Source organism: Brachypodium distachyon, chromosome 4, assembly GCF_000005505.3.
Source record: "Brachypodium distachyon strain Bd21 chromosome 4, Brachypodium_distachyon_v3.0, whole genome shotgun sequence".
NCBI classification, from domain to species: Eukaryota; Viridiplantae; Streptophyta; class Magnoliopsida; order Poales; family Poaceae; genus Brachypodium; species Brachypodium distachyon.
In genome coordinates, this window is record NC_016134.3 from 4715744 (window position 1) to 4737675 (window position 21932).

Consider the following 21932-nt stretch of genomic DNA (forward strand, 5'->3'; position numbering starts at 1 on the left):
TAACCCAACAGTTTACATATAATATACTCATTTATATCTCATTGATTACCGACTCACAGACACACATAATCATTATATATCTCATGGAAAAAGGGCGAGCGAATTATGCATACATCGATGTAAGATAGAACAATTGCATCACAATGGATGATAGTACTACGTCAACAATGCACACATCCCTCACTAATTAACTACAATAGCGAGGTAGCTAGAACCATATTAATTATGTCATGGAGACAGGATTGAAAAAACCTGCCCTTGATGCACACTAGCTAGGCCATTAATTTAGGTTATTCCAGGAAAATTTTCTTATACTTCACACTCTTCCACCGCGCGCATGTTATTCATGTGTTAATTTGTTCAGCTAGAACTCTATAGCCAGAGAGCACCTGCATGCTTCAGCATGGGGACTAGCTCGCCACCAAGGTGAAGGGACATGACCTTGTTGGTCCCTCCGACAAGCTTCCCGCCGATGAACACTGCTGGCACTGCTGGCCCCCTCCCGAGCATCTTGAGAAGTGCCCTCTCCATCTCCTTGCCCCTCGGATCTTTGTCGAGCTCGTGCACCAGGGCATTGACCCCGAGCTGCTCACTGAAGAGGCGTTCCACGGTGTGGCACATGCAGCAAGAACTCAGGGTGAAGACCACCACCGCACGCTCTGATGCAAGCTTCATCACACGGTCCATCTGCCTGGCTGACTAATCTGTTATTGTATGTGTTTGATCGAGCTTCAACCGAGAGCTTGTCTTCGAAGTGATGAGGGAAGAAGAATTGGAATTGTGTGTTGTTGGGTGAGCTTATGAGTAGCTAGTATGAGCTTGTTTGTGGAATTGGACTTGGGATGGTTTGGTAGCACTGGGTTTGGCTTCCTTTTATAGGTAGTATCCCCTTAACGGGTTGAGACCCAATAATAGAAGTAACGTCAAGAAGTGTTTGGAACACGCGTGACCTGGCTAACTTTAACACATTATCATACTTAAATGTCAGAATGAACCTGTAAGCTGTCATAGGTCTATAGATAGCTAGCAAATGATCTTTGACTTTAATTAGATGGACTAGAATTTATAGAATAATTAGTTGAAGGGCATGTAGATGGTTTTGGGTCCAAACTCTAAAAGACCCTGCCCACTGCCCCACTTTTATGCTAAAATGCCTTCGTATGCATGGAGAGATCAATCTGGATCATGCATCGAACCATCTTTTGTTCAATATGGCCCAAAGAATATTGGAATACTTTATTTGGTTGACCTAGAGGGAATCTGATACATTCAACTATATATGGGCAAGGTCCTCTCGGACACATGCTTAGATGATTTGGCCGATTAAGCTTTTGCTACAGTTTCAAGGAACCATGGATGGCAAGAGCACTGATCCTCCAAAATTTTGTTAGATCAGTACTTTACCTAATTATATACCACCAGTTTTAGAAAAAAATAACAAGATAATGTTTTACTTCGAGATTGTACATTCTTGGTTTGTTCACTATAAGGGCCGGGGTCCAGGGACATGTAAAAATGTCATGCAAAAAACACATATAGCTTGTTATTAAAATGGTCCCTATGATGGAAATGCACAAAACCCAAATATGTCAATATCTTGTAACCACAATAACAGGTAGAGGGAATTTACTCATACAAATCAAAATTAATTGATTGAAAAATTCAGTGATAAAAATTGAAATGCTAGGACAGTACTGATTTCACCTGCTGCAATTCAGAACCAAGACATGTATTGCAAAATTTCAATTAGTGGTGTGGCAACTCATGCATTCTGCTTAGCCCTGAAACTCGGTACCACAAAGTACTTACTAGCACAATTCTGCAGAAAACGTCTCAATGACGACAAGAACCATGTCTTGGCAACGATTGTGACCTGGCCCAAAACAACCAGTATGGTACGGCCACTGCTTTGCCAAGAACCGATTCCAAGCTGGTTTCTGAGGAACCGGTGCCGAGTCGCCTCAGTTTCAGAATAGCAACCACACAGTTCTTCTCGATCGCATCACTTATCTATATGCATGGATACAGAATCTGGCCAAGTTGCCTGCTTCTCTTCTGCTTTGCTAACCACATCATCATCGTCATCGTCGTTGTCGACATGGACTTATGAAATATGAGGCGCCGCGTTGCCACGATCCAATGACGGTACAATCCATGGCTCCCCGCCTTTTCCTTGGATCAACATCCTCACCGAAATACCGAATTCTTCATGGAAAAGTGGATGCTGTGGACCTGTGGCATGGGTGCTACCTGTATGATGTTGCAAGCATCTGTAGAAAGTAAGATACTAGCTAGCTATCAGATGATTTTTCCTTCTTTTTCTCCATTTCTAATATTGCATGACGCATGCGCTGTGGCACACGGCCGGAGAGAAGGATATATTCTAGGATAGAGATATGCTATCTTGTCCTCTACATCTGCCTTCATAGTTGTCACCTCGAAAGATAAAGAGAAGAAATCTCACAATGAGAGAAAAAAAAACTAGTGTTTCTGTAGAGCAATCTTCGATGTTCGAGAATTTTATGTTTCTTCATGAATTTTTAACTGGCTCCTCGCCTTCTCAAGGGGCACCCTTTGGCTCCTGCAAGTAGAATGCATAGCTAACTCTTCAGATCAAATCTTGCTGCATGCATCTCACAGTGCGCTAAGAAATTCTGAATTAATTAGTAATTGTCTGAATGGCATTTTCAAGCCACTGAATTTTGTAAGACCAGTTGAAATTGTCCGAGATTAGCCAACTTTTAAATTTATACCTACTTTTTAGGTGGTGTTATTTTCTCCGAAGTAGAATTACAGAGGTACGTGTGGTGTAGTACAACATTTGAACAGAACTTTGCGTGCTTATGATATCCTCCAACATGTGCAAGACAAGACCTAACCTAGCTAGCTATATCAATTGCTACCATATATGCCTTGATGTGGCGGCACCTAAGAGGATCTTATTCCATTTCTGAAGTGGGAGATCTATCGTGTACATTCTATGATAAGCATGAGAGGAGAACCTTTAATTGCTTGAAATTTAACAAAAAGAATACCAGTCATGTGTAATTAAAAGTTTCATGACTCATCAGATCCCTAAAATTCAGTGAATCCTTCTGCATTCACCAAATTGGAGCTCCATGGTGCCCTGGTATCAAGATTATATTTTAGCAATGGTTAAAGGCTTGAACGATCTTTAAACAAAATGAAAAATATTTTAGCAAATGGTTAAAGGCTTGCACAATCATACCTATATATCCACTAGCAAGTGCAACATACATTTTGCCTAACATATAAACTGCATTGTGTCTTCTAAAATAGTGCCACGGCCACCAGATTGGGAGGTCGTCTATTTCAAACTTGAAAGCTCAAGCAAACTTCCAATATCTTAAAACATAATACAACAGCTGCTAGCAATGAATCGATCTTATGAAGAGGGGTCAACAACTATGGCATCATGACATGAGACATGACTAAAAAAATAAAAAATATATAGCTATTAAGATATTAAATGTGCAATTAAGAATTTTTTTCAGATAATCAGCTTAATCACTGGACTTAGATTAGATTGGATTGGACGGTTAAGATAGCTAGTTTGATTTAGACTCTGACTTGTAATTTTTTTATATTGGTAAGATATATGTGATGCTTCTATTTGTCGGTATGCGATCTAGAAATAAATTTAAAAGCAAAATCAAGCAGTCACCAAATGCTAGTAGCTAGATTCATCAATACATCGCAGGTGATCATCAATACCGGCACATTTGTAGTGCCGCCGCAAATATCTCTCCATCACAGTGTACAAAATTATTATATGCAATCTTTCTGATCTGTACACTGTGATCAATGTGTATACAAAGAAACAATTCAAGTAACCAATATGAATCGTTAAGCAACAATGCTAAGGGTGCCAATAAAATTACATATATTCAAACTTATTTCTAAATGCAACATGCAAATGTCGTTTCATTTGTAGTTGACTCAAGTTTAAGTACACATATTCAATACTAGCACGCTTAGATAGATGGATACACCTATGAGATCATGTCAAGTCTCGATATAACTGTTTATAATTGTCGGATACAGAATTGAAAAGACCTGTCTTGACATACAAGGACATTAAGTTATTCTACGCAAAACATGTATTGGATCAATGCTCTTTTGGCAATTTTATTTCGCCAATAGGTATCAGAGTTAGGTCTTTCTCTAACTCGGGTGTATTATGACATCTCTACAGCCACAATGCACCTACATTCCGTAACATAGGGACCAGCTCGCCACCAAGGTGAAGGGACATTATCTTGTTAGTTCCACCGACAAGCTTCCCGCCAATGAACACTACCGGCACAGGTGGCCCCTTCCCGAGGAGCTTGAGGAGCGCCCTCTCTATCTCCTTGCCCTTGGGATCTTGGTCCAGTTCATGCACAAAGGCATTGACCCCAAGGTCACGAAAGAGACGGGTCACAGTGTGGCACATGCAGCAGGAGCTCAAGGTGAAGATCACCACTGCCCGCTCCGACGCCATCTTCATAACACTGTCCATCTATGTGGTCTAGTATGCGTGCTCGAACCTCAAGGCAAGTAGTTAATATGAGCTTGCTGCTAGATGCTAGGTAGAGACCTTGTGAGTACTTAGCTGTTGCTAGTGTGCTTAATTGTATATGGAAGGAAATTTGGGATGGTTTTAGTAGCATGGGAGTGATTTCCTTTTATAGAGTCACAAATATTTGTTGAAAGGGCGCTGGTATGCATGAGACCAATCCAGATAGTACACCTGACTTTAGTTCCAACAGGACCCAGAGAATTTTGGAATATTTTCTTGTGTCGACCTATATAGAGGAATCTCAGATATATGTCTATGAGAAGGCAATCTCCCCTTTACATGGATTTGGCTTCTTTAGTCCTGTGCAAGGTTTTTGCTACCAGACTGCGTTTTTTACCGAGCTAGGGGTGGGGTGGCAGTAAACGCGGTTACCACATTAACCGAAATTTTACCGAATGGTTACCGGACAAATTTAAACAAATATTTGAATTCATGTAAAAGTTGCTCAGAGTTACACTTCCTCGAAACATTTGTTTGATGATTACTAAAACAGCAGGGGTAGATTAGCTTCGTGATTTCTCCTCCATGATAACATGGGGAATTTTGATAGGAAAATGTTTTCATAGAGTACTTCAGCTCTCAAAAACATATATATACCAAGTTAAAAAAAATTTGATGCCATGGTGATGAGCTATTAGCACGTACTAAGAAACAAATGTGTCAGTGATGACAACGATGAGTCGATGAGGAATGCCGATCAATACAGTACGGTACGGCCATATGCGTTGCCAGGAACCGATTCCGCACCGACCAGCTGATATATCGAGCTGCCCTCGGAGGAACCGGCGATGAGTCGCCTCAGTTTTAGAATAGCATCCACTTAGCTCATCACAAACACTTATCTGCAGGAACAGAACATATCCAAAACTTCCTGCTTTTTTCGAGCCACACATCATCTGCGGCCCGATGCCAAACGATCTGATGACAGACTAATCCTTGCCTTTTCTCCCCATCCTCATCGAAATCTTCCTGTAAAAATTCTGAACAAGAGATCCTATGGGACACTTGCAGCCGGTGTGATGTTGCAAGCATCTGCAGAAAGTGAGATATAGATTGTCAATTGGACCTTTTTTCCTTCCTTTTTTTTGGTTTTTAAGACATGACGCCAACACACTGGCACAGGCAGAAAAAGATGCATTTTCTGTATGAAAAGAAAAGAGGAATCTGGTATTCGATCTAGCAAGAAATAAAGAGCGCGAGAGTAGAGCAATCTCCATTGCTCTAGAATCTTATCACTAATTCTTCACTAATTCTTGGCTCCTCACCTTCTCAAGGGGTAGTCTTAGGAAGTTAGCTAGGCTCTTGGCTCTGCAACTAGAATTCATATATGTGGTACCTAGCTAGCTAAGATCAAATCTTCTGTTCTTCCTTGCTGCAAAAGAGGAATACTTCTTCGATTTAGACATACTATTCCGGGTGTTAATTATCGTCTTCTCTCTAAAAGTAGAAATACAGATGTTGATAGGGTGTACTTATGATTTATACTTTCACATGTGCATCACAAGGCCTATCCTAGCTATAGGCTCCTAGCTGCTACATTAATTCCTGCTATATGGATGCCTTGATGTGCCGACACCTAAGAGGATCTTATGCCATTTCTCAAAGCAGAAAAGACGACCTAGCATGTAAGTTTATTCTTTAATCTTTGATAGGACTGTTTATCAGAATATCAATTTTGATGATACATATTATCGAGGCCCCTTCATATTTGTGACTCGAAATTTCACTTCAAATTCAAGCAAAAATCAAACTTTGGTCAAATATGTACATATATCATCAGATTCTGATGATATTCATAATTATTTCCAAAGACCAAATTTTTCGCTTCCCTTCGACCCTCTTTGGCAAAGAAATGCACGCTGTGATAATTTCTTCAAATAAAATCGATTGAATTAAGAAAAATCAGTGTACGCTTAATAACCTGGAATCAAAATTGCCCAAAAGTAGGCACTTGTAATTAGCAATCAGTGTACGCTTAATAAATTCATCGGATCCTACCTATTAGATGATTTGCTTTTCAGATGGAAGCTTCATACACTTGTAAGTTGAATTATCACAAGTGTTGCTAGAGGCAACAAACGACGACGTAGGAAGTCCGTATACATACTCAAAGAAAACGTCTTCAAGAAAGAGAGACGACACTCGTACGAGACTGGTGTTGAGGTTGACAGGGGGTCCATGCAGCGAAGATAAGACCAAGGGTTCACCAGAAAAGCCAACCTCCAAAAAGACCTTTAAAATGGGAATAATATATATGCACATATGTTGAAATTTCCGGATTTAGTTAGTGAAATTAAGGTCAAGGGTGTACCTAACAGAAACAATAAGATTGTTAACGGATCCAAAACTAGATCAGTTTCTGCAAAGTCGCGTGCTGTCAATCATCCCATGCCCGCACACACCCATCTTGTTCGACGTGATCACAGTGCTGAGCAAGGCATTGTCAGCAACAATCTGATGCACCGTGATAACTGACTCCTAATGCCAGCTGCCAACTTAATTAGGGAGCACCACCCGCCTTAGATAATCACCTAGCTTTTACATGGAGAAGATGATACATGACTTAATCCTTAAATGTACGTTCGAGTATGGCTGGTGAGCTACTGATGCGAACCGGATAGTTTCCGTCTATCTGATTAGTGAAAGACTCCGAGGAGATAGGGAAGGCTGATTAGACACATCCCAACGAAGACACCAAGGAAAAAGATCCAAAATGGGAGATACACACAAGACTAGGAAGGTATGAAGGTAGAAGACTTATCAGGGTTTTGGTTACAAGGTGGCATTTTTTATTCCGCCAAGTAATCCCAATGCCCCCAGAAATGGGTTTAATGGTAAAAGATTCTCTTTTTATTTGTTTCAGTTTAAGTATGCTATGGTTTCATCTGCGAAATGCAATACATAATTATCTTTCTAAAAATGAATTTAAAATTTGATAAGAAAACCCCTTGGATAAATGTATTTTCGGTTACCTCCGCCAATCTCATCCCCCCATGGAAGAAAATGGTGAACCGGTGCGTGAAACCTTAGGACTCATCGCACGGTAGTTCTCTGGATTTCTGAATTTTGTGACCAAGGTAGTACATCATCTAAAAAAACAGTTGGAACAGGAAACCAAATATATTTATCATTCGAAGACACCTTGAATGTATGTCATCCCTTAGAGAACACACGGTACTCTTATGGTTATGGCTAGCGGCAATACAAAACTTCTTGTGCTCGCCCTCTTCGATCCAACTGTATGATCGATATGCTCATCTTTTGAAGTAGTGCAAAATTTACTAAATGCAGAATCCGATGAACCGACTGATATGCATGCCGTTCTCAGAGCCATATGGCCCCGGCAGCCTTGAGCATGGGCACGAGCTTGCCACCAAGGTGCAGTGACATGATCTTGTCGGTGGAGCCGACGAGCTTGCCGCCGATGAAGACGGCGGGGACTGGCGGCGAGCGGCCTCCGAGGCGGCGTGCGAGGTCCCGCTCCATTTCACGGCCGCGGGGGTCCTTGTCCAGCTCGTGCTCCGCCACCGCCACACCGAGGTCGGAGAAGAGGCTGGTCACCGTGTGGCACATCGGGTACTCGCTCGCCGTGAAGATCACCACCGCCTTTTCAGACGACAGCTTTGTCACCCTATCCATCGATCTAGTATTGGAAGGTGTTCTTGTCTGGATAACTGGATGGTACGAATGAAATGGTGTTAATTTGTAGCTGAAATGTGTGTTTGGTCGTGTGGTCTGGTTATCTGGTCTGAGCCCCCTTTTATAGTGCTCATGAGACAAGAGAGCTAGGGAGAGATTTGCAATCGTGCGTGGGTGGGCACAAGAATCTGCGACGTGTAGGTTGCGCGCGCAAAATGAGCAGCGTGTGGCACCTTGTTCCTTTAACTATACCTTGTCCTCCTTTTCTTTTCTTTTCTTGAATGGGACTACCTTGTTCTCATTGTGATTAAACTTAGCAGATGAAAAGGCATCATTTTAATTTACGTACCCTCAATTTTAAAGTGCATTTCCCATGCCTTAATTTTAGGCACCGATGAATTTTAGATGCATGTTACAAAAATTCAATTCATTACTCTATTGTGCATGCTATAACTTTGTGGAATGTAAAATCTGCAGACATAATTAAGTATGACCATTTGTGTCATACTTGCATACAAAAAAAATATATTTCTGGATGAAGTTTTGTAGTTGACACGTTAATATTTTCATAACCATTTTGATTAACAGTAGGCCTGTCATTTCACTCATATGGAAATAGGAACTTATAAATTATTACATGTATATGTATGCATGCACTACTATAAAACACGTTATCCTTGATACCCGTCGGTGATGGTATATAATCGTAGCTATTGTTTTCTGTTTTCTGTTCTGTTCAGCTAGCATACATGCGTGCATGAAGGATAACGTTCTAAGACAACTTTAAGGATAGGGCCTAGTAAGATATTGTGGGAATAGTTTAGATGCCAAACCACTCAAAATAAATGGAATGACACTAAAGCTTGAAAGATCGATCACCCATCCTTTTCAAATAAATTGGAATACGCATTGGATGCCAATATGTATGTCAATGAGTTAATTTTAGTTTACCTACATTCAGTGTTTTATTCACAAGGTATTTTTTTTTCCAGTCCTTGTATTATCAACATGGCATTGATCGATTGTACCTGGTAACTATGTTTTTGTTATGTGTGGTAAATGAGATTTCACCTTAGCATGTTGGAACAAAATTGCCAACTCAGCTCCGACAGCTTAATTAAATTAACGCTAGTGCAACCACAAGTGGCCTCTTCTCCACTTGTGCTGTTTAGTTAGTTCAAAAGAGCAAGAATTGGTGGCCATTTTTGAACTACAAGAACGCACACTCAACAGACAACACCACTTACACACCGTACAAGAAAACCGTTTTTGAAGACCCCCAGGTTTGGAGTTTTAAATCAATCACTGTTTAACTTAACTTCCCTCTTGGTATGTGACCTGAGTATCCAGTACTAGTTTGCGACCAAGTTAATTACATTTAATTTTAAAATTCATGAATTGCAACTACAGCTGCCAATATTCAACAATTGAACCGTGGGAAACAGAAAAATTATATCAGTGACGATGATTTCCTCCGAAAGAGGATCGGAAATTATATATTTACCATCCAGAATTTTGCATGCACTACATAGGAATTAACCACTATTGTCAGTTGACCAGTGGTTGACTGATTACAGATTAGAAATGTTGTCAGATTTTATACGTATTCACCCAAATAACCTCGGTATACATGCACCGGGTGAGAAAAAAAAAAGAGGCCTACCGTTTCTATATTGTTAATTATGAATTTGGGTACTCTGCTGAATTTATTTTTCTGAAATTTGTGATGTTAGGCTAAATAAGGGGATATGCTGCTGAAATTTCCCTTCAGGCTGAAATTGTATGTTTTCTGTTTACATTAATTTTGAATTTTTGTGCTACTTTCAGGCCGAAATCTGTGATGAAATGAAATTTATTCTTAAAACGAGTACATCATAGAGATAAAATAACCAGATAGCTAGGGGTTATAATCATCTTCTCATCGGCAACTTGGCGGTGAACTGATGGTGGTGATTAATTTGCAAAAAATTAATGGTGGATTGGCAAGCCGGAAAGTTTGAATGGTAATTTGAAAATCTATAGACAAAATCTGCGCGGTAAATATGAAATTTTCTCACTCCAAAAAGTTGAAGCGTACATATATCGATCGAACTGTACTTACAATCGCGGTTCGTACAGTGCAAAATCAATATGATTCTACAAAACAAGAGAACAAAATAAAAAAAATTAAAGAAAAGAAAAAATGATTCTAGCTACATGCATACATATGTGCTACGTACTATGCAAAAAAATAATATAATAAGCATCGATATGCTAACAATGTGGCACCCAACAGTCCACGGCTGTCCAGATACCTTGATCGATCTTATCTAAATATCCATGGATTTCTATTTGTGGTGATGGAATATGTTAAAGGCATTGATGCATGCAGATGAAAAGATAATTAAAGTAGCGAGTCACACGAATGCAAGTGGCTATAGAGGCATCGATCTGCTTTTTCGTATGGAGAGAAGGTCGTTGCCTCGTCGCTTACCTCACCAGATCGACAGCTCAAGGCCGGGTAGTCTACACTCTATACGATACATACAGTGCATGTGATGCCGCGACCCGAGACCGATCGATTGCAAGATTAGATCGATAGAGATATCCGATGCTAGCTTTTATATCCATCGAGCACTCGATCATGTTACCTGCACATATATACCCAGTTAAACGAACATTGATGTGTCCATGTTTCGATCTGGTCAGTAAGATAAGCTTACAATTATTTTGAAAAATGAGATGCCAAAGATCATGTCTAGAGAGATAGAGGAAGAGCTAGTGAGTGAGAGAGATATGCATGGCCATTATTTAGGTTTTTGAATATTTAGGTAGTTAGTCTACAGACTTCTGATTTGGTAGTTGGTACACCCTTCTCCTCCAAACTCAAACACAAAGACGGTTTACCTCTTCGGTAAAAGGGCACGGTGGTCAATTTAGAATTTATAATCCTCTCTCCGCACCCTCTCGGCCCGTACTGGCTTTCTCTCTCCCTCTGAACCGCCTGCTCTTTGCCTGCCACGGCGCCCCTGCTCCTCACCTCGCCTCTCTCAGTCCCGTTTCTATCCTAACCACATTCTTCTAATTTTTCCCATCAAATCAATCTCTAGTCTCACTGATTGGTACTACATGTGTGCTACTGTTGGGGTTCTCTTCAGTTCAGGTGGCTGCCCTTATTGTGGCCGTGCAGCCAGACAGTGCAGGCAGGCGCTCGAGCAGGCTGCCGATGCAGCGAGGCCAGCTGGGCCTGGAGCATCATGACCTGATGCTGGAGCACGAAGACGTGTGCGATGCAGCTGTAGATCAGGTTCTGTGGCGCTGAGGCGGAAGTATGCGTGGAGGAGGGAGAAGGTGACGAAGGGATCCTCCGCGAGGCATGACTCGAGCGCGGGGTTGGGGGAAGGAGACGTGATGGAGGAAGTGGAGAAACACTCCTACAGAATAGCACATTGCGCCACTAGTGCTACGAACCACCAGTGGCCGTGCACAACACCGTGGTGGTGTGAGGCAACATTGGCCCGCCGGTTCCGCCGCCACTGGTGGTGTTAGGCAACAGTGGCCGGTCAGTGCCACCGCCACTGGTGGTACGAGGCAACAGTGACCGGTCGGTACCACCGCCACTGTCAATATTTTGATGAATTAAAAAAAAAGCAGGCCACACGGGCCTGCAATACGACATTGCACATCGCCGACGACTGCGGAGCAAATACACAGATGAATCAACAATTCTCAAATCAAATCATCAAATCACAGATCTCCTCCATAAACCACCAAATCCGTAATTGACAAATCTTGAGATGAACAAAAAAAAATCAAATCGCGGCCACTCCAAGAACTCAAGCCCGCCGCCACCGTTCGAGCCCTCCAAGTGCGACCGCTGCAGCCCTCCAGCAAGCACCGCCGCTGGTCCTCCTCGTCCACGGTGGTGAGCTCGCGTCTGCAGGAATGAGAGAGAGAGAGGAAGATACTAGAGAGAATGAGAGAGAGAGAGAGAGATACACCTAGAGGCAGCGGTGGGCGGCCGGATCTGTCGGCGCAGGACAGATGGCGGCCGGATCCGCGGCGACCAGCGCCGGATCCGGCACCGTCCATGGCACAGGTAGACCGGAGGGGAGGAGGACGGGCTCGGGGAGGAGGAGGGCGGCCGGATCCGCGGCGACCGGCCCCGTCCATGGAGCAGGGAGACCGGAGGGGAGGAGGACTGCCTCGGGGAGGAGGAGGGCGGCCGGATCCCCGGCGACCTGTTACGAAATCCGGCGGATGCACAATCAAGGATGACACCGAGGCACGATATTTGTTAACGAGGTTCGACCGAAGCCTACATTCCCGGGGCATGACTACGGGCGCTCCTCCTCCCATAATATCGAAATACCAGCCACCCTGCGCGCCGGCACAAGCCGTCGGCTCCCCCTGTGAGCCTATTGCTATTATGTTGTCATGATCTGTTCGGGCTACCCGCGGTGCCTTTATATATTAGGCTCGGGTTACACGTGTTCGACTCCAACACCTAACCCTCCGCTAATTCCAAGTCCAACTGTAGCTCTACTCATATACATATTCGACACATATCTCAACAAACTCCACCTTAGCGAATATGTCCTTCACCACCTTGAAGCCATCATGTACGAACCTCCGTGTACCTTGGACTTGAAAACATCAATCATGAGCTCCACTGCTACTTCCTTGACATCACATAACTCCACATGCAACCGTAGTCCCTTCCTTTTATTCATTAATAGTCAATCCTCCCGACAAAAATAAGTTCTCCAAACTCCTGCCTTGTGTTCTTAACTTCCCGGAGTATCCGTTCAACACCATCACACACCGATCATAAAGTCACCATATTCGACAACACCGATGTATCGTCACCCCGGTTCCCTCTTCCTTGATCTATGTGAAAATTTGAACAACTCACATGTTAGCTACCACATATAAGAGTTACCTGAACTCATCATCCTCGCTATCGTTGACTGTCCTCATGAAACTTGAAGGAATTTCGCCGTCGCCCTTGAGTCATGTTGAGTCAAATTCACAGTTGTCTCATCCTTTTCGGATAGTCTTCTACATGTCCCACGGCTATAGCACTCCGCCTCCTTCTGCATCCCGTCACGAACATCATAGAATATACGGCCATGTGCTCTCTAAGCCTTTGACAATCCAGACTTTCCAAAAAAAAAACACTTTCTCAGATTCCCCATGGCCGACTCTTGTCCATCACTTCAGACCGTCCTGATAGACCCAGTCACCAACTTGAACCTGGTACTCGCCAACACTGCTTCAGCACCCCTGCACACATGTCAAGCCACTGTCTGACCGCATATGCCTTGGTCTGTTGCCATGTCCCGTGCTTACCGCACACCTCGCCACTATTACCGCGTCGAGCATCCGAAATCTTGGCCAAGATCTACCGGGTAGCATACCCACACCACCTTAGGCCCCACTGCAGATCCATCAGTCGTACCCGACCGATGTCGAGTTCCATGCATCCTTCAGGCATGCGCCACAAGTTGCCACGCCACAGAATTCGGACACCATCAGCCCTCACGCTCCTACGTCGTTGTCGCCAATCTTCTGTCCTCTTCTGTTCCGACCGACATCCCTATCGATCCGCCAGACTGTCGTCTGATCCCAGCCGAACTTGTCCGACTGTAACCGTACTCCACCTTGCGTCGTGCCATCCCAACACCAAGTGTATTGCTCAACGCCTTGTAGACACACGATCCACACGACACGCTCCAGGCTACTCCTAGCCTTATACGCGCACTGTCTCTCGTCGCCTGAAGCCACGCTGCACGCACCCAACGTCCTGCCAAAGCTCCTGAGAAACCAAAACTAGTCTGCTCTTCAGAGAAACTCATGAGATCCTTCACTTCCGTATTTTCCGTATGCGATCCTTTTTTCTCTTCGCAAAACATCTGCGCTCGAAAAAACGCCTGCTACTGCCTGCATGCGATTTTTTTTTCTCAATCCAACCAGAGCCCTGCTGAAACGACCTTTTTTTTCTTCAAAACCGAGGCACCGCTAGCCAAGGAAGGACGTGACAACCTGCATGCACCTAATGTCTTGGCCTCCTAGTACTTTTCCTTTCTTTATTCCTTCAAAGCCGACCAGCCCCGAGACTCACGTGGTTGTACTGGCCTTGACCCTTTCCTTGATTAACTTAGAAATTGATCAAATCCCACCCCACGTGATGGCCTGGCTGCATGCAAGCCCTTCTTTCTTTTTCTTAATTTGGAAACCGATTAGTACTCAGCTAGCCACTGCTCCTCCGACCTCCAAGATTTGCTTGTGCAGTGCTGCGCCTGCTGGGTCTCACCGCTTGACACGTATACTCTTGACTCGACTCAGATTTCCAATCCAATTAGTTGCCGCAGCTTCGTCCGACGAGTTAACTCCCGTGCCTGTCACCTGCCGCCGACGCCGGCGATTTGTAACAGTTGCACCCTTTGCAAATTATATGCACAAATCCGGGTTGCACCCTGGCCACCTGCATTGTCGACACAACTCGTCCACCGTGCCACCATGCCGTCCTGTGCCACACCCGATCCACCGCAATACCGCAATGCATCCCGCTCTGATCTATCCGGTCACCCTTGCGTCTCGTCGCCGGTCTGATCGCGAGCCGATGCCGTCATCCGATCCGCGACGTCTTCTCGGCCACTGTGTCAGCCCGATCACCACGCCTGGTCGATCCTTGCCAACTGCAGCCCATTGAACGGTTCAGGCCGCCTGAAGTGATCGACTCCACCGATCGGAAATCCGATCGCCGCCATGCTCCACCTTGCACCGCATTGGACGTTCCGCAGCGCCCGTCGAGCATGATCCTCGCACCTCCCACAAGATCTCCCGCATCCCCTCCACCTCGCTCTGATACCACTTGTTACGAAATCCGGCGGATGCACGATCAAGGATGACATCGAGGCACGATATTTGTTAACGAGGTTCGGCCGAAGTCTACATCCCCGGGGCATGCATGACTACGGGCGTTCCTCCCCCCATAATACCGAAATACCGGCCACTCTGGGCGCCGGCACAAGCCGCCGGCTCCCCCTATGAGCCTATTGCTATTATGTTGTCATGATCTCTTCAGGCTACCCGCGGTGCCTTTATATATTTGGCCCGGGTTACACGTGTTTGACTCCAACACCTAACCCTCCGCTAATTCCAAGTCCAACTGTAACCCTACTCGTACACATATTCGACACATATCTCAACACGACTGGAGTTGGATCCGGCCCTGTCCATGGCGCAGGGAGAGGAGGTGGAGGAGGAGCTCGTGTATGAGGAGGAGGAGGGCTGCTAGGGAGGAGGAGGTGAAGGAGAGGGCTGCTAGGGGATTAAGGGGTCACGGACGAGAGAGAGGGAGGGTGAGAGAGGGGCCGGGAGAAAAGAAAAGATTAGGACCGCACCGCAACCCACTGCCACCTCATCGATCCGATCCTCCAGCCCTTAGCCAATCAGAGACAAGCAAATAGACTATTGTGGATTGTGGATTGTGGTTTGTTCTCAAAATACCATCAGTGGCGGGTTTTGCTAAAAACACAGCCACTGTTGAGCTTGATTTGTTTTGTTTTTTCATTTTCAGTATGAAATACTTGTATTTAATTTGTAAACTCTTTGGAAATATTGTTTGACATGAAAAGATGCACCTCTGTGCAAAAATTGGATTCGTTATCATGAACTATGATATAAGAATGGTCGTGACTTTGGTTATTTGGCTTGAACCTTATAAACATTCATACCTCATAGTCCATTTTGTGAACGAGTTTTTTGAATTGTTATCAAAATTCAAATTTATCAATTTTCATGGAAACTAGTACACATAAAAAGACTCCATGCCAAAGAATTGACTTTTTTGACATTGTATTCATATTACTAGAATTTCTGCAATATGAGGTGAAAATTGTCGGCAAATCTTTCCATAGCAAGGTGTTGAATATTTCAACACCCTTTGTGAATCTTACCAAATTATTACTTGGGACCTTAAAATGATTTTTTTTTGTAACATGCTATCACGCACTTGCAGTTCAAATTTGAATTACTTTTGGGAAAACGCTAGAAATTCATTTAAATGGGGAAAAGTATCAATAAAGATAGAAAATTCAAAACTTTGGACACAGCCAAATAAATATGTTCTAATTTGTGTGAAAATTGTATAGGTGCCATTTCAAACCATAAAAGTTGTACTTGTTTCACAAAATAATTCATTTTTTGCATTGAAAAATAGGAAAATCATTTTTCTGAGCAAAAACATGTCATATTATTGTTCCAGCACATTAAGGAATAGAAACTAAGAATTCAGCAAAAAGAATCACCTCGTTTCGATTTTTTATGAATTAGTTATGATTTTTCCAATTTTCAGCGGTCTTCGTGGGGGTCACTAGTGGCGGTTCTTGGCTAACAAACCAGCCACTAGTGACCCCCTATCAGTGGCGGGCTGAAAAACCAGCCACTAGTGACCCCCATCAGTGGCCGGTTTATAGGTAGGACCCGCCACTGGTGACTCCCGGAGACCCTTGAGCTTAGAAAAGCCATTGGTAACCACTTGGGGAATGCCCATGGAGCACCAGTGGCCGTGGATGCGCACAGCCACTGATGGTGGAGCACTAGTGGCTGTTCTCATACGCGGCCCGCCACTGGTAATGGGGGGGGGGGAATCCCTAAAGAGCACTAGTGGCCGTGGACAAGCACAGCCACTGGTGCTAGGAGCACCAGTGTCGGTGACTGTCGTGCGACCACATTCACCGCCACTAGTGTTCGTTGGGGATTCCTCCAACGACCTCCAATGGCTGTGATTTTTTTGTTCCGCTGGAACAACCACTGGAGTTCGTGCACCAATGACCCATTCTGGCTAGTGAAAAGACATTTGTATCATTTTAAGTTTGAGAAGGAGGATGTCCCAAAGCAAGCCTCCTGTGTATAATATACTTTATTTGTTTTACTCTAACCGTCCTAGGCCCACCATGTATGTCTAGACCAAGAAAATACACCCTAATTTGGCTTAGGGCCTCCACAGTGTGTGCCAAAATGAGGTGACAAATACCAAATTTGGCTTTTGGCACCGGCAAACAACACTGCAGAGGCGTTGCCAAATTGCCGAAAGAGGGAACCGGAGCACGAAGGTGATCCGATGCCAAATTATTTTTCATCAATACAATAATCGGCGGTTGGGGAAGAGCAGTGGCAAATCCGCACGAGGTGGCGGCGCTCGCCAGGCGAGGCCACCAGGTGTGCCGTCAGGGCCCAGAGGGCTGGGCGGGGCGGAGCCGTCGGGTGGAAGCGGCGGCGGCCCGGAGGGCTGGGCTGGGCGCGGAGGCGATGGCGCTCGCCGGGCGGGAGCGCCGGGTGGAGGTGGCGGCGGCCCAGAGGCTGAGCGGAGGCGTTGTGACGTGGTTTGGACAGAGGCACTGTGAGGTGGTCTGGGCGGAGGCGCTGGACGGCTGGGCAGAGGCCAGAGGCGTTCAAGATGCTGCATTCGTGACTTCGTGAGGAAGAAGAGACAAGAAAGAAAGAAATAATATTTAATTTATAATGGGTCCCTCTTGTCAGTAAATTAGGCATCTCTCACACTGGAGCACAAAGCCAAATTTAACTCCGATGCCAAATGATGCTTACCTGGCCGGTTTGGCTTTTGGCACACCGTGGAGGCCCATCTTCAACAATCCATTACTAAGGCTGATACATAGACGAGAGAGAATAACCAAACTCAGAAAATAATAAGGGCATCTTCAACAGGGGACACAGATACATTGGTCCATGTCATCACTTTTCTCTCTATCCTAATCTCACCTCTCCTCTACTATATATGGATTGTTTTATTTTATACTTTTCTCTTTTCTAACAGGCCCACTGTCATCCTCTTTTCTAGTCTTGTTACCCGTGTCTTGGCGGTATCTTCCAGAAGAAACCATCTCTTGTTTTTTCCTCAACCTCTCTTCCACATCTGCCCTCATGGTGTGGCCAAGGACTATATCAGACGGTGGTTACGCTTGTGCTACGGACCATTTGGCGACACCGGAACGACGTGGTCTTCAATGGGGCTTCTCCTTCAGTCCAACGGGTGCTCCTGAACATTTGAGAGGAGGTGGTACGCTGGGAGAATGCAGGCTTCTTAGTGGTGGTTTATCGTTTTCGGCTGCTTTGGTGAGTGGGTTGCTTGATGCCAAGTCGATTTTTGTTGTTTTTAGCCACCTCGTTGCGTTGTAGCTGCTATGCAGCGTTGTAACTAGCCTTCTGGCCAAGTCCTTCTTTAATTGAAGATGCACCCGTTGCATTCTTGAAAAGAAGAAGAGATCTTAGTTAACCTTGTCTTGCACCTTTGAAAGACCATATTAATATAGTGTATAATTTTTTATATGCGCGCAGCTTTAAGCTAAGTTCATTTCAGTGCAATAATTTTCTATGGGCACATCGAATTGATGTGCATGTATCCGTACACAGACACTTCTGTTACTGAGTGTTAACTGCCAACTATGATATATATTATATGATCAATGCAACTATGAAACATTGTAAATTTGAAATGTGCACAAAGCATTGATAGTAGACATGAGGACATATATTTATTAACTAGCTCGTGGGAAAATGAGACATGCACACATCGCCGGGAGCTACAACAGAAATTAAACATAAAAAAGGGATTACACAAGAGGAAGCCATGCATAAACCATGCACCCCACTGCTCACTACTAGTGAGCTAGATAAAACCTTGTCATTGTCAAAACAGGATTGAAAAAACCTGCTCAACGCAAACTAGGCCATTATATATGATGTTCTAGGAAAATTGAAATCGCCACATTCTTCCACCTCAATTTATTTTTGAAGAGACCTCAGAGTAGGGTCTCTATAAACCGGTGTTCCGGTCCATGGGTCTACAGCCAGAGGGCACCTGCATTTCTCAGCATAGGGACCAGCTCGCCGCCAAGATGCAGAGACATGACCTTGTTCGTCCCACCGACCAGCTTCCCACCAATGAACACTGCCGGGACAGATGGACCTCTCCCGAGGAGCTTGAGGAGCGCTTTCTCCATCTCCTTGCCTTTAGGGTCCTGATCTAGCTCATGCACTAGAGCATTCACCCCAAGGTCGCAGAAGAGGCGCGACACAGTGTGGCACATGCAGCAGGAGCTCAGGGTAAAAACCACCACAGCCCGCTCCGACGCTAGCTTCATCACGCGGTCCATTGATGATCTGCCTTGTAATGTACAATGTTTGTGTGGAAATTAATCTCTGCACGCTAGCTTGCCTTGAGTGGATTGGAGGAAATTGACTTTGAAATGCCCAAGAGCCTTTGAGTTGCTCTATAGTTGATCTTCTGGGAATATATGGAGACTTGGATGGTTTGATAGCACAAAGGGGAGGCGCGCTTCCTTTTATAGAGCTACAAAAGGTGTTGATATCTATACTAGGGTCTCTTCACAAGTTGGAATGTGTATCCAGTGCAAGCAAGATCATGAAGTGAGTGATTGGACAGATCAGTGTGCATGGTGTGGTTGTGGCAAGCTATCTTTAACATGTATACATGCAGGTGTACCTAATTTGGATGTTTCTCGAAAAATTGGGAAAGCTCCTACAAGTACAATCTAGGACCATGCATGCACAGCATATGCATACATAGCAAGGCTTTGACCTGGATCGATGAGAATAAAATCAATCCCTTAAGCAGATTGCTGTAGCCTGAAGCCGTTTATTTTTAATCAACAGGGGCCCAAAGAATATTGGAATAATATTTGTGCTTGCCTAGAGCGAAATATTGCATTGTGTGTGTACCTATGAGTAGAATGATTCTTGTTTTGAAATGGATTTGTCTGGTCAAGCTGTGTGCTAGCTGTACAGACAAACAAGGAGAACTTAAAGTCGACTTATTCAATTCGGAGGTCGAACATACTAATTAATTTCAACTAATGGAGGTCAATGACACACATATTCTGATTCTACGTGACCTAGTGTAAGATAAAGATCAATCAGTACACAAGGTTGAAATCAGGGAAGGGAAGAAGCTCTGGTTTATGAATCTGATCATCTGAGGTGTACTCATATTATCATGAAGTTCGACTCAATTGGAGATTTCATTATAAAATTACACGGCGGATTTGTAAGAGTTGTCTCTTCTTTATTCTTGATTCTTCGGTCATATGCAAGGAGAGAAAGAAAATAATTAAAGCATGCTAGGAGAGAAGCTGCTCACAATCATACTGGGAAAAGCAAAATCGCATAGTACCATACATATCCCATCAGTATAAATTGCTAATAATTCAGTATAAATTGCTACGAACTTGGAACGGTGAAATCCTGCACTCTCTACCAGCCTCAAAAATGCTACTCAGCCACCAAAAGGCGGTGTCGACAACGAAGTGGAATGCCCATACAGTACGGCGAACGCTTTGCTTGTAAGGAACCGATTCTTACCAGCTAGCTGATCTGGTTTCTAAATCCTGAGCATCCATCCATGGAGCTCTCATCACCCACACTGCCCTAATCTCTAGGCACGCACAGAATCTGCCCAACTTGCCTGCTTTTCCTCTGCAGATTTAGCTGCTGCTTCTGCTTTGCGAACCCGATCGCCGTCATAATCGTTGGCCTGGCCGTACCAGATATGAGGCGCCGCGATGCCGACCACAGCGCAATCCGTGAATTCCTTTCAACATCCTCACCGAATCCATCCTACAAAAGAGCTCTGCTGAGACAAGGAAAGTTGAGAGAAAGAGATGCTGCGTGTGGCACCACACAGTTGCTAACATGTATGGCGTTGCAGGCATCTGCAGAATGTTTCTGCAAGATATATATCATCTCATCTTTTGTGTATCTTTTCCGCCTGTTTTGATGCATGACGCAGACCAGAATGGGATATCTATCTCGATAGAGACATGCTTATCCTCTAGATCTGCCATTATACTCTTCACCTGGAAAGAAAATGCATGCCAGTGTTGTGTAGAGCAATCCCATAGCTCCTCAGGAATCTGATGGTTCTTCAGCAATTCTTGGCTCCTCACCTTCTCAAGGGCTAGCCTTGGCTCCTGCAAGAACATTGTTTGGTGTTTACCTCCTCAGATCAAATCTTGTACTGCACTTCATTACACAAGAACAAAATATTCTGATGTTTGATGAGTGTAACAACAAGTGTACATGCAAAGCAGAGGTGATCTGCACCTATCAAGGTAACCGTCAGATGTACCCTTTGTGCACGAATCTTTAAACATTAAATGCTTTTAAAAATCATGGCAGTTGGATGCACGGGGCGCGAATCACAAAGTCACGTCCAACGGCAGTTGGTTGAGATACCTCTAAAGTACCGAGACACATTGCGGGTATTTGGAGCGGTTCTGGCCACTGCATTATTCGATCCCTATATTTGGAATTCAATTTGCCGTGGACATAGCTAACATTTTTTTAACATTTGAGCAGTATTTGTTCGAAGCAGTACTGTGTGTGCTTAATTATGATTCTTCGACACGTGGAAGTGCAAGACAAGACCTAACCTAGCTACATTGCTGCAATATGCCGACACCTAAGAGGATCTTGTGCCATTAGTGAAAGTGGAAGACCAAGCAATTCAAGTTTATTCTTTGATAAGGATGAGAGCGATGCCTTCTAAGTAATCATCTGAAACCCTAATCTGATCCGAACCTTTGACACGCATAAAATCCATTTTTTAAGGATTTAATCCAATTTGCACACTAGCTGACGGTAGAAGTTGACGCCTACTAGGTGAATGATGCCCCTGAGCTATGTT

At 44.2% G+C, this 21932-nt stretch overlaps 4 protein-coding genes across 4 annotated transcripts; all 4 read right to left on the reverse strand.

Moving 5' to 3' along the window:
• On the reverse strand, positions 1-954 carry LOC100845517 (putative glutaredoxin-C14). The gene has a single exon (XM_003575684.4). It carries the CDS (start codon positions 685-687, stop codon positions 373-375), a length of 315 nt encoding a protein of 104 aa, XP_003575732.1. The 5' UTR covers positions 688-954; the 3' UTR covers positions 1-372.
• Positions 955-3932: 2978 nt separating this feature from the next.
• LOC100846741 (putative glutaredoxin-C14) lies at positions 3933-4671 on the reverse strand. The gene has a single exon (XM_003575688.4). The coding sequence runs from the start codon at positions 4520-4522 to the stop codon at positions 4211-4213; it is 312 nt and encodes a 103-aa protein (XP_003575736.1). The 5' UTR covers positions 4523-4671; the 3' UTR covers positions 3933-4210.
• Positions 4672-7615: 2944 nt separating this feature from the next.
• LOC100821530 (glutaredoxin-C15) lies at positions 7616-8332 on the reverse strand. Its single transcript, XM_003575690.4, has one exon. It carries the CDS (start codon positions 8219-8221, stop codon positions 7907-7909), a length of 315 nt encoding a protein of 104 aa, XP_003575738.1. The 5' UTR covers positions 8222-8332; the 3' UTR covers positions 7616-7906.
• A 10404-nt stretch (positions 8333-18736) lies between these two features.
• On the reverse strand, positions 18737-19672 carry LOC100821839 (putative glutaredoxin-C14). Its single transcript, XM_003575691.4, has one exon. The coding sequence runs from the start codon at positions 19381-19383 to the stop codon at positions 19072-19074; it is 312 nt and encodes a 103-aa protein (XP_003575739.1). The 5' UTR covers positions 19384-19672; the 3' UTR covers positions 18737-19071.
• Between the last annotated feature and the right edge of the window lie 2260 nt (positions 19673-21932).

What these genes read in the sequence shown, in the direction of transcription:
- LOC100845517 (XM_003575684.4), bottom strand. Translation starts at nt 687, where the DNA reads ATGGACCGTGTGATGAAGCTTGCATCAGAGCGTGCGGTGGTGGTCTTC.
- LOC100846741 (XM_003575688.4), bottom strand. Translation starts at nt 4,522, where the DNA reads ATGGACAGTGTTATGAAGATGGCGTCGGAGCGGGCAGTGGTGATCTTC.
- LOC100821530 (XM_003575690.4), bottom strand. Translation starts at nt 8,221, where the DNA reads ATGGATAGGGTGACAAAGCTGTCGTCTGAAAAGGCGGTGGTGATCTTC.
- LOC100821839 (XM_003575691.4), bottom strand. Translation starts at nt 19,383, where the DNA reads ATGGACCGCGTGATGAAGCTAGCGTCGGAGCGGGCTGTGGTGGTTTTT.